Below are 18,910 nucleotides of genomic sequence, written 5' to 3'. Positions count from 1 at the left end.
GTTTCAGAAGTACTCATTTAAAGCATTTAAAACCAAGATATGGTCAATATGCTTTGTTCAGAGGCAGAACGACAGATTTTCACCTTGTCAGCTCGGGGGATCCAATCTTGCAACCTTACAGTTAACTAGTCCAACAGTCTAACCACCTGAGGAGCCTGCCTGTTACGCAAATGCAGTAGAAGGTAAGTTGCTAGCTAGCATTAAACTTATCTTATAAAAAAAAAATCATTCATAATCACTAGTTATAACTACACATGGTTGATGATATTACTCGTTTATCTAGTGTTTCCTGCATTGCATATAATCAATGCTATGCTGGGGGATGATTAAACAAAAGCGCATTTGCGAAAAAAAGCACAATTGGTGGACGACTGTACCTAACCATAAACACCAATGCCTTTAGTGCATTTTGCCAGCAGCTCTTCGCAAGCACAGCGCTCTTTGACTTCAAGCCTATCAGCCTAATGGCTGGTGTGAAATGGCTAGCTAGTTAGCTAGGGTGTCCACTAACAGCGTTTCTAACGTCACTCGCTCTGAGACTTGGAGTAGTTATTCCCCTTGCTCTGCAAGTGCCGCGGCTTTTGTGGAGCGATGGGTAACGCTGCTTCGAGTGTGGCTGTTGTCGATGTGTTCCTGGTCCGAGCCCAGGTAGGGGCGAGGAGAGGGATGGAAGCTATACTGTTCCACTGGCATTACTATAGTGCCTGTAAGAACATCAAATAGTCAAAGGTATATGAAATACAAATGGTTGAGAGAAATAGTCCTATAAATTCTATATTAACTACAACCTAAAACCTCTTACCTTGGAATATTGAAGTCTCATGTTGAAAAGGATCCACCAACTTTCATATTTTCTCATGTTCTGAGCAAGGAACTCAAACATTAGCTTTTTTACATGGCACATTTACTTCAACACTTTGTTTTTGCATTATTTAAACCAACTTGAACATGTTTCATTATTTATGAGGCTAAATTGATTTTATTGATGTATTATATTAAGTTAAAATAAGTGTTCATTCGGTATTGTTGTAATTGTCATTATTACAAACAAATACATTTTTTATTTTTATAAATCAGCATCGGCTTTTTTGGGGGGTCCTCCAATAAATCGGTATCGGCGTTGAAAAATCATAAAATCGGTCGACCTCTAAATGATAGAGTAACTTTGATTACCAATGACATTGTTGTGAACTACCAAACAGGCCGTTCATAAATTCCCAGCGTTATCATGTTCCTCCATTAATTCAGCACATTTCAGCAGTAGGCCTAGGCTACCTCGACACAGAGCGCACCCGGAGAAGGCTACAGCGTTGTCGGATTGTACAAACGTTGTATCGGCAGTAAAACAAAAAGTCAAATGACCAAAGTTGCTAAGCTTGCTAGATATTCTGTCATTTGTTGGAGCTTCTCCAATTTGGCTAAATCGAGTTAATACCACAGATAGAAGACCAGCTCATGAATAACAGGAAAATGGAGAGTAAAATTGTTTAAATATCAAGGCATCTTAACGTGGACCATCTGCTTAAAAAAATGTATCCATAGCCACTCTCATGCAGTTTGTTGATAACACATTCTCTACCGAAGCACTCATATGGGCAGCAATAGGAAACAGCGAAGAGAAGCAGGTGAAATGCTAGAGGTATTTTGACATGCATAGGCGAGACGTGCTTTGATAATGCCACCTATGGATCACAGAATACAGTTAGGAGTCAGGATTTTGGGTTTCAGTGGGATTGGGAAAACTGGAATATATAAAGCCAATAGATAAATGAAACACTTGATTTAAGGCTACATTATTGCATGCTACATTGTTCTGATCGGTGATAGCTAAATTTGTTTGCTCATCGATCACTTATCCAGCCAGAGATCAATTAACCAATAGACAGAGAGAGATTCCGCGAAACAAAATCACATGGATTAATTATCAGACAAGTCACCGGCTTTGGGTCTGAAGTAGGACAGTCTACTTCGTGACTGAAGCGCAAAATCCACTTGTCTAACATGCTAGCAAAATGTTCTGATCAGCTAATATGAGCAAACTAGAATAGAGACTGTCATGTGGCACTCACTTCAAATTTAGCTAACATTTTCCCAGCCTAATTGTTACCAAACATCCAAATGGAGATTCAGTGACAACAATCGGACATTTATTTATCTCGACGAGTCCTCCACGCTCGTCTCAGAGCAGCGTTATCCCAATGAAAACGATGCTGAAATTAGAATCTAGGTGACCCCCTGCTATTGCTTACAATTAGTACAATGGTTGCATTTTACTTTGCATTACATACACCTTGATACATATCGATTAAAACACAACCATTAGGCCAAAGAGCCAGACCAACATGATACAAACACGTCTACAGACGTCATAAAGACGTCAGTGAAAACTCATCGAGACAGACAAACAAACACGCTCCTAAGCGTGATAGTATTTGAAACACAAAACACACCCATGAACATAGAAAGCAAGTGGGAGGGGTGGCAAACATGCATGAACAACTTTGGGATTTGATTCAAACGGTATGAAAAGAAGCGAGACACTGACTCAGGGAATAAAACACAGTGTGAAAGAAGGGAGGTTAGTCACAGTTTTGCTACCAGTCTAAAAGGGCATAAAGATGCACTGCTGCATTAAAAAGAATTACTAATCCCCCCCCAGATAAAAACGAGCAGCTTCATCAAAACCCGAATTAAAAAACTTGTTAAATTCCGGTGTCACTGTGCGTCACGTCACGTCCCCCGACCTCCCTCCTGCTCTCACCTTGAGAGAACGTGGAGTCTAGCAAGCAAAAGCGTCAAGACAAACAAGAAAGCAGAAGCTCTGGAAACAAAGTGCTGCCGTGTCACAACTTCCTGTGGAAATAAACATTCAAACCTCAGGAATATCACCTGCCGAGCAGCTAACCGGAGTAAGACGCGCAAGCGCCGGATTCCCAGCACAGGCCTCAGCCGCTTTGATCCCGAAGATGCGGTTGACTAAAACACCGCAAACCAGGATGCGGTTTCAAAATACTGTACAAGCAACCATTACTGTCGGCATCAGTTTACCAGACAAGGTAAAAATCTGTCGTTCTGCCCCTGAACAAGGCAGTTAAACCCACTGTTCCCCGGTAGGCCGTCCTTGTAAATAAGAATTTGTTCTTAACTGGACTTGCCTAGTTAAATAAAAAGGTGGGGGGGGGGAAATCATGACAGATGAAAAACCACAAAATCCCTAGGTCACAAAACAGAGTTTAAAATGGTGGGAAGCTGTCCTCTCTCAGGCTGTGGGGCCACCTCTGAGTCACTCAACAGAAATGCAACCTCAAATGACTTTCACAAAGAATCCTAATGGAAGAAATGCCTTCATTACCTTCCCATGAAGGCCGTTGGCTTACTTCTGCGTTTGCACTAATTGGTAAACGGCCAGGCCAGATTCCATATGTATAGCGGATTAAGTTTGCAGAGCTTAAAATGATTTAAAAAAAGAAAGCGCCCGTTTGAATCCCCTTAACTGAAAAGGAGGCCATGTAGGAACTCGTGAATAAACAGAGAAACAAACTGCAAAGTACAAAAAAAATTAACTGCCCTGATAGACAAAATAATTAAATATTCTCCCCATCCATGCTTAGTATACAGTCTCCTCCATAAGACCAGGTGCCGCCCACTACATCCACCACCCCCACTCCACCCCCTCAGTGTTGGGTTGGCTGGTGATCCGTGAAGTGTCATGAGATTCCACCAAATGAGGGGGGGGTTGCTGGAGTGTCTGAGCAGCCATTGTTGCCGGCATCCAGGGTTCAAAAGGGGGGTCATGAGAGAGCAGCCTCAAGTAATGATTGGCTAAGAGGAGAGATCTAGGGGGAGGGACGTGGGACTGGACTTTCGGTGCTCAGAGCCTTGAGGAGAGGCTTGGAATGGGGGGGGGGGGGGGGGCAGAGCAGCCATATGGGGGGCTGTGTCGTCAACAAGGCACAGGCGGTGGCTAATGAACCAGAGCAAACTTTCACACAACAGGGCCCCTTCTAAGCGCCTAGGGCAGCAGAGCCTTCACACCCACAAAGGGGAAGTCACACTAACCCATAAAGTACAAGCTAGGAGGACAAGCCAGATGACCCTCTGCCACCACTTCAGCAAAACACTGATGGCCAGGCTCCTACTTTCTACCAAACACGTCAACATTCTTCAGAAACATAGTGCTTTTAAAATTATATTTTTTTAAAAGGCACCCCCCTTTCACAAATTACTATTTGAATATGAATACAGTGGAGAGAGTCGTTTGTTTTCACTCTCGTGGTGGTGAAAAGGGTCAGTGTATTGAGGCCAGACGGTGACGTAAACTATTTGCCGTTCTATTGAAGTACTGACACGAGGTGGTGTTACATTTCTCCTGGGGCCATCAAATGTGCCTTTCCTGCTGTAAAACTACCCCCTGGTGCTGTGATGCCCTGAGGGAGGACAGTCGGGGAACAAAAAGCTAGTTACCCTAGGCCTCAGTTCCTGGCCAGTGTCCTCAGTTCCTGGCCACTGAACAGAAGTAGGTCATGGTTATTGCCCCCACGCTGACGAGATGGGTCGGTCATGGGTTTCAAAAGCCGGGTGGGTCACAGAGAGTCAGTCGGGAAGAGCGACGAATCCCTGAGATGACCATCCCCCTCGCCCATAGCCCACCTCACTCACAGCACCAATTGAGTCCATGTAGGCTAACAAGCATGCAACCACAGCCTATTCACACTGACCGTAAAGCGTGTGCCAACTGGGCTAGTTTCAGCAGCCTAACAGTAGGAGATCCCCCAGAAGACAATAAAGCAACATTAGATTACAGGAAGTGCTTTATGGAATATAATTTCCAGTGACCCACATGCTTCTCAGCCAGGGATTCATCGGTTGTAGAGGGATTCTTAAAGAAGGCTAAATCTAATTCCAAGTAATTACAGTCAACGAATACCCAGAGAAATACAAACACAAGTGGGCTGTAGACCATGAAAGCTACACAAACAGAACAGTCAGAGGTGCTGAAAGAGTATAGTAGAAAATATTACCCCAGAAGAATGAGAATTGGGGCCTCCCGGGTGGCGCAGTGGTCTAGGGCACATATTACTCCAGTGCTAGCCTCTCTACACTGGCTTCCTGTCAAAGCAAGGGCTGATTTCAAGGTTTTACTGCTAATCTACAAAGCATTACATGGGCTTGCTCCTACCCATCTCTCTGATTTGGTCCTGCCGTACATACCTACACGTACGCTACGGTCACAAGACGCAGGCCTCCTAATTGTCCCTAGAATTTCTAAGCAAACAGCTGGAGGCAGGGCTTTCTCCTATAGAGCTCCATTTTTATCGAACGGTCTGCCTACCCATGTCAGAAACGCACATTCGGTCTCAACCTTTAAGTCTTCACTGAAGACTCATCTCTTCAGTGGGTCATATGATTGAGTGTAGTCTGGCCCAGGAGTGGGAAGGTGAACGGAAAGGCTCTGGAGCAACGAACCTCCCTTGCTGTCTCTGCCTGGCCGGTTCCCCTCTTTCCACTGGGATTCTCTGCCTCTAACCCTATTACAGGGGCTGAGTCACTGGCTTACTGGGGCTCTCTCATGCCGTCCCTGGAGGGGGTGCGTCACCTGAGTGGGTTGATTCACTGTTGTGGTCATCCTGTCTGGGTTGACTTGACGCCCCCCCCCCCTTGGGTTGTGCCGTGGAGATCTTTGTGGGCTATACTCAGCCTCGTCTCAGGATGGTAAGTTGGTGGTTGAAGATATCCCTCTAGTGGTGTGGGGGCTGTGCTTTGGCAAAGTGGGTGGGGTTATATCCTTCCTGTTTGGCCCTGTCCGGGGGTGTCCTCGGATGAGCCCTAGGACCATGCCCCAGGACTACCTGACATGATGACTCCTTGCTGTCCCCAGTCCACCTGGCCATGCTGCTGCTCCAGTTTCAACTGTTCTGCCTTATTATTATTCGACCATGCTGGTCATTTATGAACATTTGAACATCTTGGCCACGTTCTGTTATAATCTCCACCCGGCACAGCCAGAAGAGGACTGGCCACCCCACATAGCCTGGTTCCTCTCTAGGTTTCTTCCTAGGTTTTGGCCTTTCTAGGGAGTTTTTCCTAGCCACCGTGCTTCTACACCTGCATTGCTTGCTGTTTGGGGTTTTAGGCTGGGTTTCTGTACAGCACTTTGAGATATCAGCTGATGTACGAAGGGCTATAAAATAAATTTGATTTGATTTGCATCACAGCGCTAGCTGTGCCACCAGAGATCCTGGGTTCGAGCCCAGGCTCTGTCGCAGCTGGCCGTGACCGGGAGGTCCATGGGGCGACGGCCTACAGTCTTCCGGGTTAGGGAGGCCGGTAGGGATATCCTTGTCTCATTGCGCACTAGCGACTCCTGTGGCAGGCCGGGCGCAGTGCCAGCCCTGCGCCCGGTGTTTCCGCTGACACATTGGTGCGGCTGGCTTCCGGGTTGGATGCGCACTGTGTTAAGAAGCAGTGCAGCTTGGTTGGGTTGTGTTGTGTTTCGGAGGACGCATGGCATTCAACCTTCGTCTCTCCTGAGCCCGTACGGGAGTTGTAGCGATGAGACAAGATAGTAACTACTGGATACCACACGAAATTGGGGAGAAAGGGGGTAAAATTTAAAATGTAAATAAAAAAAGGAGGAGAATTCAAAGTAAATATGCAAATTGCCAGCGAGGTAGAGAATATTAGATGCTCTGAATGGTTCTATCCCTGCCACGGCATATCCGTGCCATATAGTAGAGAAAGACGAGATGAACAAGCTTTCATGCACTAAACGAGACAGAACTCAAAAATCATTTGGCTTCCATAATGTAAATGCCAGGTCTTCCGAATGCCTCAGAGCTAAAAAAAAAAATGTTTAAAAAAATTAAATCTACATACGTCATCATTTTTCTTTTTTTTACATGGAACCAGCCAGCTTACCTGTCTCACTCAATTTACAGCCAAATCAGATGTTTGGCTTGATTTCTTAGTAACCTTTAAACTGAGTGGATAGCCTGTTAACTTACCCCAAGCTGACAAGGTACAAATCTGTCATTCTGCCACTGAACAAGGCAGTTAACCCACTCTTCCTAGGCCATCATTGAAATTAAGAAGTTGTTAACTGACGTGCATAGTTAAATAAAAGGTAAAATAAAAAAATAATACCTGCCTAACTCATCACTTTAGTGGATGGAGGGAGTAGGGGGGGAAGAGGGAAGAGATGATTTTACCACTGTACCCCTCCCACTTATTAATTCATGCCTCCCAAGGATTCCCTGACAGTCCAGGAACAAAAATACTTTCGTTTCCCACCTTGTAATTTTGTACTTTCAATTACTGCTGCGTGATTTGCCTCCGGTTTTGGAGAAACGGTAGGCTCTTAAATGGAGGAAATGATCCACAGGGGGCAGCCCCGGCACTCCCCTAATGCCCAGATCGATTTTCATTCGGAGTGAAACACTCCCGATTGATCAATCCCTCCCCACCACTAGCCAAGCGGAGGTGGCTGGACTGGGCCAGTAAAGCCCAGCTCGGTCAGACTTGCTCAGTTTCGTCCCACCTGGTCTCTCAGCTGCCGCGGGCCAAGAGCCACGTCGTCATGGTAATCCCCGTGGTGACTGTGGGCCGCCAAGGCACAGACAGAGTTCACAACCCCTCCTCGCTCCGCACACACCACAGAGGTGTGCAGACACACAAACACAGATGCAAAGCAGACCGACATATCAGCATGATCAGGAGCAACCCCCACAGAGTTGGGGCCGACGATCATAGAGTACAAAGCCTCGACAACTGAGATTCTGATTGTGAGGGAACCATAAACATAAACACGTTGAGGATGAATAGATTGACAGATGAGATCAAAAATGTCCACGCCGGTGTAGGCTAGACTACATCTTCCATGGAAATAATCAAACAGCGCCAATTAGGGCACACTAGCATTCCCCGCTAATTTCCTGCTGGTCATTAGCATATTTTGGTGTGATCATGGCCCAGTGCTTAATTTAAGTGAGAGGAGGACGATGAAATATTCATGATGTATTAATCTGACAAGAGTAAGCAAACAACTGCGAACCGGGGAGCATGACCCCCCGAGTATCAGGCCGTGGCATGCAGCAAATGACATGTTCTGTGTTAACCTTGAGTGCCACATCCACTCTACTATCATGCCAAGATCTGTCCAGAGAATAACTGCCATCGACGTGTGAAAATGGCATTAATAATGCTATTTTAAACATGATAAGACGGGGATGCCGTCTTCGCTTGGCCAGGTTTGCTAATTCATCTCTGGCACAGTGTCAACAAAATGCCACGCTCTGCGTCGTAAAGGAGGAAATGGAAATATGGCAGCAAGCCACCGCCGCCCCAAATCACATCAGTGTTTCCATTTCATTCTGATCGCACAGAATGAACGAGAGAGAGAGAGAGAGAGAGCGCAACGAAGCATGGCCAGCCCCCTCCTCTTCAAGAGGATTTACTCAAGTAGGAACATTCCTGCTGATGACGCAGTTGCGAAAATGAAAAATGCACCATCCCTCCGACCCATCCCTCGGCCTGATATTGCAGCCTTGGGGGGGGGCTTCATACAGGAAAGAACACAGACACATAAAATACACACGTACATTGGGTAACTCTTAGACATGCAGTGCACACTCAAAAACACTCTGGCTCTCATAAAAACACCCCCATTCAACGTAGTGGAGGAGTCCCTGGAGTGACCTTGAGATGTGGCGGCCTGCTAGTGAAGTGGCTAAAAGTACAAAGTCAATACCGGCCGACAAAACTGGTTAACTATTAAATGGGGGATCATGATCTAGCCGTCTGCTGGGAAAGTTGTAAGGAGGAAGAAACAAGCAATACGCAGCAAAACTCAAGAGAGGAGGCATGTTGGAAAGTTGGGACAGATTTCACAGCTTGAGAGTACTCTGATATAGGCTGTAATGTAACTAGCAGCACAGACACGGAGTACGCCTAACATTAGGAACACCTTCCTAATACAGAGTTGTACCCCCTCCTTTTGCCCTCAGAGCTGCCTCAATTCGCCGGGGCATGGACTCCACAAGGCGTCGAAAGCGTTCCACAGGGATGCTGGCCCATGTTGACTCCACTGCTTCCCACAGTTGTGTCAAGTTGGCTGGATGTCGTTTGGGGTGGCGGACCATTCGTGAGACACACAGGAAACAGTTGAGTGTTACAGTTCTTGACACAAACTGGTGTGGCTGGCACATACTACTCTGTAGTGGTGCGTGGGTAACAATCACCGGGGAAGCCAAGCCAATAGAAAAACCATATGACAACCTGTTGTGATAATTGCGGTTTTTGCTCTACAACCCATTCGTTCAGACACCACTGTGACACACCATAATGACGTGACAAAATAAAAAAAGACAGTCACAGTGGCAGAATAAATTCAACTACACGCACGTTTGTTTCATCGCAAAACCAGAGAACATCTGTCTGGTGAAAGTCCACAAGCAAATACTGCACGTAACAAACAGTTCTATGACCTGCAGCATGGTCAAGCAAGTCCATGCTTGTCCGTTTACTAAAACTACTGATTTAGAACCACAGAGAGTTCTGATTTAGAACCACAGAGAGTTCTGATTTAGAACCACAGAGAGTTCTGATTTAGAACCACAGAGAGTTCTGATTTAGAACCACAGAGAGTTCTGATTTAGAACCACAGAGAGTTCTGATTTAGAACCACAGAGAGTTACCACAAGTCAGCACAAAGACAACAGGAGCACTGACTGATATTCCAGCACCATTTCAACGTAAAACATCAAATCAACAAGGCAATTTTCTTAGTTTGATACACTGAAAACAATTTAGTCATGTGGCTGTCCATGGTACTGATTTGTGTCCGTCTGTGCGCAAGTTTTTTTTTTTTTAAGTTGACCCACCCTATTTGTAGACTAGTTGAACACCAATGCTATCCTCCTCTCTTTCATGATGGCAAAACAGTCTATGGCTCTGTCATACAGTACACTTTGTTTTCATTGGCTACCTAGTTAATGTAGGCTTACATCTAGGTTACATATTGAACTTCAATCTGCCCAGGCCAGTGGCACAATATATGCATTTATGGTAAGTTCAGAATCAATCATAATCATTGGCCTGTACAGAGAATTAAGTCAAAACCAATTTAGCAAGCCAGCTACTGCAGGACATCAACAAACGGGGGACCAGAAAACAGACACATGTCTGACAATGTTTTGCTTAGGATGTTGTTTGATTGGTGTGAAGCCAAATCCAAAACTGGCCTCCCTTTCGGGGTGTTTTGCTGCACCAGGACAACCCACTGTTGACCTCAGCTCAAATTATTATTATTATTATTATATCAAGGTAGGCCAGATGCTTTCTGGCATTAATCAAATGCTACAGCTCTTTCATTCTAGACAGCATCAGATACATGGGCTACACATACTGAGACAGAGCTTCTGTTTCCCCTCACTCGGATGATTTCTCCGGTGAGTTTCAGCCACCTGCGAATTGACCGAAAAGTTCTGAAAAAACAGACTAAAGAGAAAAATCATTTTTACTTGTCATCCATGAAGACACGCCAATGCTACTACCATACCACATTCAAAGGCACTGAAATATTGTATCTTACCCATTCATCTTCCGAATGGCACACTAAGACAATCCATGTCTCAATTGTCAAGGCTTAAAAATCCTTCAACAGTGTCCGGGGCTACCAGGCACTGCCTGTGTGTGAACGTGTGTTTTAAAAGCCTTCCCATATCTGCTGCTCCTGCCACATTCCTCTTAGAGGCTGAAAGGTCAGAGGTCAAGAGTGGAAAAAGGTTGAGATGAGGCACCACGTTGAGAGTTCCATCGTTTTACAGCTCTATGTAAAGAGAATATTAAAAATATATATATACACCCCTGATTGTGAGAGACACTCTGGCTGTGAACGCAGCCCAATAGAGTACACACCAGTCCAAGCCATGTCAGTGCTAACCTGAGCAGTCGAGAGAAAATTACCTGGAATTTAGATAATGGATGACATTTCTACAGGTGACAAGAGCCAAAAGCATCACTCTGGGAGAAGAGCAGATTGCAAGGGCAGATAAAGGGGAGAAAGATGACAAAATGGACCAGCACTTACGTGTGGGGATGTTGTTAAAGCATATTTGCAACTGGCGGTGTGTCATAGGGCAGTGTCTTCTCATTTCAGTGAATTTCAGTTCATGAAAAGTTCAGTTTTAGTTCGATTTCCCTTTGACCAAACTAGGCCTATAGATATAGAGTGCGTCCCAACTGGCACCCTATTCCCTGCATTACTTTAGGCCCTGGTCAAGACAAAGTAGTGCACTATATAGGGAATAGGGTGCCATTTGGGATGTAGGGCTAGTTATTGCCACTCACAAGTGTCTGGATATATTTAGTCTTCAATGTAGTACGGTTTTATCCAATCTCTCACTTCCCTGAAATTTTAAACCGTAACATCATTGGCCTAAAGTATGAGGGGGGGGGGGGGGGGGTGAGTTATCACATGCCTGAGTTTACTGAGGATTTAGAGGCATATTCAAATCAGAAGTAGGCAACGCAGCCTAAAACAAACCCGCGTCACTCTGAGAAATAAACTTGGCAATGCGCTTACGATTCATGTAAACTTCCATGACAAACTTTCCTACCATGGTTACAATGGGATACCTGTCCTTTGGGTGATTTGACTTAAACTGGCATCATTGCGACCCAACATGAGATGTGGTCTCCACGATCAGTGAGAATACGCAAAGCACAACCCTAGCCTACTGTCAAAGTAATATGGCCATGACGATGAAAATGATTTGGGATGCAGGCCAGGCCTTATTACATTAACAGCAACACACAACAGAATTACAACTGATTTGGCTAATAAGTCTAGGCCTAATAAATATTGTGCTTTTTCATTATAAATGGGAGTTTATAGCAGTGTGATGCAAAGGTCACACACACTCCCACAGTGCACATTGCTTTATTCCGTTAAAGTAAACTGCAAATAAAACGTTTCAGTACATATCCTCGTTTGACTACAATATCAGTGAAGTGGGTTCAATTCCTGTGTACGAGGGGGCGGTGTCCGGGGTGATTTTAGGCAGACCCGGGAAAGGTAAATGGACAGGCTGGCTGGAGACTTTTTTTTGTTCACACTTGAAAGGGAGCGAGGTTAGGGGGTAGGCCAGGAAGGGAATCATAAACCATTGCAGTCCCTGAGAATGGCAGTCAATGGCTTTGTGTGCCAATAAAATGAGTTCACAATCAGCTCACAAAACACACACCGTACCGCACGCCATGGAGACCCTTAAGGATGCACGCAAGGGTGCCCAGTTTTGGAATGGTAAAGGACACCCATTGTAAACTCTGTTATGGAGACCAAAGGTGGTCACTGTTCATGTACACCGTGGTAATATGACCGAAACCACTTATAAATGCGTTTTAATCCGTCAACACATCACTTACTTGTCATATTCTGCGTTGTCCTTGTCGCAGCGTGCGTCCTTGTGTTTCTGCCAATCCTTGCCGTGTTTGCAGGTGGTGAGGAGCACCACGTCCTCCTGGTTATGGACATGATATAAGGCATTCCTCGTGTCGGACCCTATCCCTGTAAGGTATCGCTTCCCCTTAAACACCAGCATGTATTTCCTGAAAGGTGGGATGGAGTTGTACTTTAGGTACCCCCTGTCCCCTCCGGTCCTAGGGTGCTCCTTGGAGAACAGCGGAATGGACACGTCAAAGTTGGGCCTGAAGATCTCGGTACTGATGCTGGCCTTGGCCAACATGGCCTGGCCTATGTCGAAACCTAGGTCTTCCGTGTAGTCCGGCCATGTCCCAGAGTACAAGTTAAATATGAGGTGGTTTCTGCCGTTGTTCCAGAGATGAAGGTTCTGGACCTTGGTTTTGAGATTGTGCACGTACTGCGGAGACAGCGAGTCCCGGTCCAGGGTGTCCAAGCTCAGGATGAATAGACAAGCTTGACCCGGGTCAGTGGTGTAGAACCTGGATCCCTCAACAATCGACAAAATATTCTGGTAACTTTCAGAGATTTTCTCCCCTTTCTGCTGGGGGTAGACATACACTTTGAAATCGTTCCTTTTGCATGCTGAGAAATCAAAGCACGAATCCATGCGACATCTTTTGCCTTTGTACACACTTGTGTTAACGTCCCTCTTTTGCCTTGGCGATATGTGAATGTTGTATTCCTCGGTGTCCGGTTGATCCCAGAGTAGGAATTGTTGTAAAGGGTCCGAGAAGTGTGGCCACGGCTGGTCGGGGCGATATCCATTGTGGCTACGGTCATGCCGGTTCCTGCCCGAGGATGGAAGTGGTACACCTCCAAAGTAGAACAGTAGAACTAGACATGTACCGGCAGAGAGCAGGATTAAATATCGTTTTTTGGCCTGCATGTGTCCTACGAATAGGGGCAAATTGGTTACAAATAAATTCGAAGTGGCCAGAAGTTAGGCTCTCACCACTTCCAACTGCACCCCTCTGCCATCTTCCAGCCCGCAAAGATTTCAAACTCGCGTCTTCCCCCTTCTTCGTATTCCGTGCCCCAATCCAGCGATTGATCCAGAGCATGTGGGCGATTTTAAATGCGTTTTCTCCCCCTTCTAGCTAGTTTTACCATTTCACTCCCTCGACCAAGTAAAAACAAATCAGATATCCTACGCGCTCTGCCCCTCTCGCTCCCTCCCTCATACAGCCAAGCTGTATTCAAATGCTAAACTGCGCCCGGTTAGAGGTGCCCGAAGCCTTTTTATTAGCTCTTTACCCTGCGAGAGTAGCGGCAGGGGTTCGTGAGGTTCCCTGCCTTGGCCAACACAGAAAAGGTATCCCACGTCTGAGATGTAAAAGTCCTTAACACGCCGGCTGGGATTTAAAGCAGTCGGTGTGGCGGGTTTAGATCCAGAGGTCTCGGAGTAGAATTAGTCTTGTTCCTCGCGCTTTCTAAAGCGATATTTCACTCCATGGTTCCATAAACGACCGAGTAAAGCGTAGTAGAACAAGAGCGGTTCATCAGTGCAAATGTAGCCTCACAAATCCCTGCATTTCTCTTATGTTTTAATCTCCCGACAGACCTCATACACGCAACAAAAAAAATTATCTCATCGGAAAATAGGGCCTGATATAAACGAAGAAACGGACGCAACGATCTCAGACAGTACTTACAGTTACAATGTGACTTCGCAAATGCATTGAAATTGTTACCGATATGGGATTCCTTGATCCTAGTGTCCAATTACCAAACACTCAATTGTTCCGATTCTTACTCTGTAATGTTCCAATCCCGACACGATGGGAAGCAGATTTGACGTCCCATCAGTGTGTATACGCTTTTCTCATTGGTCTATCCTTGGGACCGGAAAGGGCAGTGCTTCGAATGCACCCATTCACAACTGGAGCGCTCTCGCCGAAGAATTTAAAGCGCGAGTAAAAATATCGAAAACTATTGAATACTTTGCGCAATAAGTATATATATATATATTGTTTTTCCAAATTATATTGCAAGTAATGATTATAAACTGTCACCACTGTCTTGAAATAACTAGTTTGATGTTATTTCCTGTAGTAGAGGTTGACCCTGTGGCCAAGAACCAGTGTTGCTTTAGTGTGCAAACAAAATTACGGTAACCAAACGTGAGTGCCCTACGGTAACGTTTACACAGCACAAATTGATGGTTCATGAGTGAGTGAAAGTGTAGGCCTATAGGTTGATCAGACATAATACATCTAAAGATTTTCACAAAAAAAAAAAAAAAATCTTTAAAACTATAAATGTGCAGAGCCGAAAAAGATAGTCTCACACAAACCAAAGTGCACTGACTAATGACAAAGATTAATAGCTCCAAATCGCTCTTGAGGAGGCACACCATGCCTCATAATCTACACAGCTGCCATTTTGTGGAACAACACTCAGGCTGGGTGAAGGGGCCATCCTCGTTTTTTTATGGCCAATTAGTTTAGGAAGAAGGGGGGTGTTAATTAAACATGACCAATGAGAGGGACCGGCTGGGAGCTGGGCCAGAATCCTGGGGGTTAGCCAGCCTCAGTTTTACCCTTTTCATACTGCAGTGCCGAGTCCGACCTGAACCATACCGTGCTGGCAAAAAATGTTTTTTGCACATTCGCCTGATTCACACTATTGTGCCAACCTGAACCATACTGTACTGGCTCAGATATTTCCTCTTCTTATGGTCTTTTCCAGCTTGGTTCCATAAATGATGGATGTGTTGAACCTGTACCCAGGCCAGTTCAATACAGCTCAGCTTAGTTCGGCTCGGCTCAGTAGTGTAAATAGGGTATTAGTGTGCCGTTGAGACAAAAGCCTCCTTTAGGCCCCCAACACCAGCCACCTTTAGGGCCATAGGGACCCCTACATTTACTTTTGAAAGTAATTGTGCCCCTCGTGCTATTCGTGGCAATCACTTGCTGGCAATTACATTTAATTTAATCACCAATTAATTGCTGTTATAATTGATAACTAATCTGACCTTCTTTTCCTACATGGTGTTACATGAGATTTTTTATTTTATTGAATCCTTATTTAACTAGGCAAGTCAGTTAAGAACAGATTATTATTTACAATGACAGGCTACACCGGCCAAACCCGGACGACGCTGGGCCAATTGTGCGCCGCCCTATGGGACTCCCAATCACGGCCGGTTGTGATACAGCCTGGAATCGAACAAGGATGTCTGAAGTGACACCTCTAGCACGGAGATGCAGTGCCTTAGACCCCTGCGTTACTCGGGAGCCCCACTCGGGAGCTAAACGAACCAACTCCAGACAGGGCACCTCTGGTTGGTTGAGAACAGCTGGATTACCTGAAGGATTGCTATGGTTCCCCTGGTATACAGATGAGCTGTTTGTGAAGCAGCACTTCCTCCCCGCATCGGCAGGCGACTGTGATAAAGGCCACGGTAAATTAGGGCGGCGGTAAACAAATACCCACGGCTGGGATGGTAATCCCAGGGTTCAGGGAGTTCTAGGCAGATGGAAGACAAAACAGCCTTTGAGAGTGCAGATCGGGCACAGATAACTCCCCTTAGGATGATGTAACGAGCTCGAGTGCTCCAGGAGGCTGGAGACGCAGATAGACCTGGATAAAGGATGTGTGTGTGTGTGTGTGTGTGTGTGTGAGCACAAAAACAGACAAACACAACAGGGCCGTGTAACCCAACCTCAAAATCCCAACACACCCTCATTGGGAACCAAAACACAGCAGGCCAGGATTTGTTGTGGGGGGGGGGACAATAAAGGGTCTGCAAACCTAATAGAGGTCACTTTGTACAGACAGGGAGAGGGAGAGGCTCATAAAAACATGGAATTGAGTTATATTGATGTAATCTCCTATTCATGATCTCCTTGGGAGTGTGTTCTACTGTACACAATGTTTATCCCTGGCATTGTTGTGATGGGTTTAGGATACATTACACCTATTCAAATATTCACTCCACATCCATTGTCTTGTCGCCGACGTGTTCTAATCATTTCTCAAGGATGATATCTATAAACTCGGAGAGGTGAAAAGTTCGGAGGAGAAATATCAACTTAATCTAATAGAATCCCGGTCATTTAAATCCTTGAGGGCTCAACATCCCAATGCAATAAACATTGGTGGTAGACTTTCCCAAAGACAATAGACATCTCACAACAACGCCTAAAAAGGCCAGAGGACTTTTCAGTAAGTCATATAGTACAGTAGCATTGTACAGGCACAGTGCGACTCATGTAGCTACGGCTACTGAGTGGGAGTTAGTGTGTGGTCTTGGAAGTTGTGTTCTCCTTCTCTCACGCTCACGGAATACCTCTAGGCGAATGAATGTTAAGTTGGGGTTCCCAGCCTTTTCAAATGCTGCTCAGAGCTTGGTGTGTGGGATGCTATAGCAATCTTCCTCCTTTTTATTTATTTATTTCAAATGACCTTTAGACTGCAGGAGCAGGGATTTCTTTAGGCAAAGTGAGGGTTTAAATGTTCTGGGATGTGGGAGGAGGACGGTCATCGTTTGCAAGGCTCAAAGCGAGCTGGGGCCGAAACGCTGAAATTTCATCCGGGAATTCTACTGGGACGCCAAGGCAGCAAATGAACTGGAGCAGGTTAGATGTGGTGATAGGGTTTTGTCCTCATTAAAAATCCCTGCCGCTGACTCCTGAACCACTCATTTGTATTCCACTGCAATTTATCCGAGGCGGATTTTGATTTGGGATTTGGGTGATATTGAAGCCGGGAGAAAACTTTTTTTATATTGTTCTTTGCAGAGTTTCTCATAAAAAAAAGCCTGCAGGAGGTACTTTACATATGGCATTGTTTTAAACTATATGATTAAAGAAAGAATCTCTTATTTTCAGTTGAGTGGCTTAGGAAAGAAGAAACAACAGAAACTCAAAGAGTTTGGAGATCCCTAGATGATGAAGAGTGTCAAATAACAACCTAACGGAGACTTACCACATCAAATATGACTATCACACAAGTAACTGCAGAACCGAATCATAACAAGTGTCAGTTTCATTAAAACTCTATATACTATTTTACTAAAATGAATAACAGCACTGATTTCAACAATTTGAAATATGCTGATGTTGCAGAAGTGGATGGGTACTACAGTGCATGATGATTTGCGTGTGTTCAAAGCAAAGTAGCTAATTCCCATTAGGGATTCCCACTGCATGCTAATCCACTTAATGTACAATTATCCATGCAAACCACAAGTGCATAGAATAATAAACAGACTTTACTAATCCCACTGATACTGGGTGTAAATAATATAGAACACAGACCATGTCAGCACACTATTCATAGTGAAACCAATCTCTCTCTCACACACACACACACACACACACACACACACACACACACACACACACAGCCTTATTCTAAAATTGATTAAATTAAATGTTTTCCTTATCATTCTACACACAATAACCCATAATGGCAAAGTGAAAACTGTTTTTTAGAAATTTTAGCAAATTTATAAAATAAAATAAACGAAATACCTTATTATCATGACCCTTTGCTATGAGACTCGAAATTGTGCTCAGGTGCATCTTGTTTCCATCGATCATCCTTCAGATGTTTCTACAACTTGATTGGAGTCCACCTGTGGAAAATTCAATTGATTGGACATGATTTGGAAAGGTACACACCTGTCGATATAAGGTCCCACAGTTGACAGTCCATGTCAGAACAAAAACCAAGCCATGAGGTCGAAGGAATTGTCCGTAGAGCTTCAAGACAGGATTGTGTCGGCACAGATCTGGGGAAGGGTACTAAAAAATGTCTGCAGCATTGAAGGTCCCCAAGAGCAGTGGCCTCAATCATTCTTAAATTGAAGAAGCTTGGAACCAGCAAGACTCTTCCTAGAGCTGGCAGCCCGGCCATACTGACCAATCGTGGGAGAAGGGCCTTGGTCAGGGAGGTGACCAAGAACCCGATGGTCACTCTGACAGAGTTCCTCTGTGGACATGGGAGAACCTTCCAGAAGGACAACCATCTCTGCAGCACTCCACCATTCAGGCCTTTATGGTAGAGTGGCCAGACGGAAACCACTTCTCAGTAAAAGGCACATGACAGCCTGCTTGGAGTTTGTCAGGCATCTAAAGGACTCTCAGACCATGAACAACTAGATTCTCTGGTCTGATGAAACAAAGGTTGAACTCTTTGGCCTGAATGCCAAGCGCCACATCTGGAGGAAACCAGGCCCCACCACTACGGTGAAGCATGGTAGTGGCAGCATCATGCTGTGGGGATGTTTATCAGCAGCAGGGACTGGGAGACTAGTCAGCATCAAGGGAAACATGAGCGGGGCAAGTACAGAGAGACCCTTGATAAAAACCTGCTCCAGAGTGCTCAGGACAACAGACTGGGGCGAAGGTTCACCTTCCAATAGGACGACGACCATAAGCACACAGCCAAGACAACACAGGAGTGGGTTCGGGACAAGTTTCT

At 45.2% G+C, this 18,910-nt stretch overlaps 1 protein-coding gene across 1 annotated transcript in view; it reads right to left on the bottom strand.

Moving 5' to 3' along the window:
- The window catches only part of LOC115131715 (exostosin-1b-like), a 100,028-nt gene extending 85,686 nt beyond the window's left edge, over positions 1-14,342 (bottom strand). The window contains exon 1 of the mRNA XM_029663653.2: positions 12,424-14,342. Within this exon, the coding sequence (XP_029519513.2) occupies positions 12,424-13,367 (944 nt within the window). The 5' untranslated portion in view covers positions 13,368-14,342. The remainder of the gene's footprint in view (positions 1-12,423) is intronic.
- Between the last annotated feature and the right edge of the window lie 4,568 nt (positions 14,343-18,910).

This window comes from Oncorhynchus nerka, linkage group LG7 (assembly GCF_034236695.1).
Source record: "Oncorhynchus nerka isolate Pitt River linkage group LG7, Oner_Uvic_2.0, whole genome shotgun sequence".
NCBI classification, from domain to species: Eukaryota; Metazoa; Chordata; class Actinopteri; order Salmoniformes; family Salmonidae; genus Oncorhynchus; species Oncorhynchus nerka.
The sequence above is the reverse complement of the archived record's forward strand: the minus strand, read 5'-3'. Positions and strand labels throughout refer to the sequence as shown.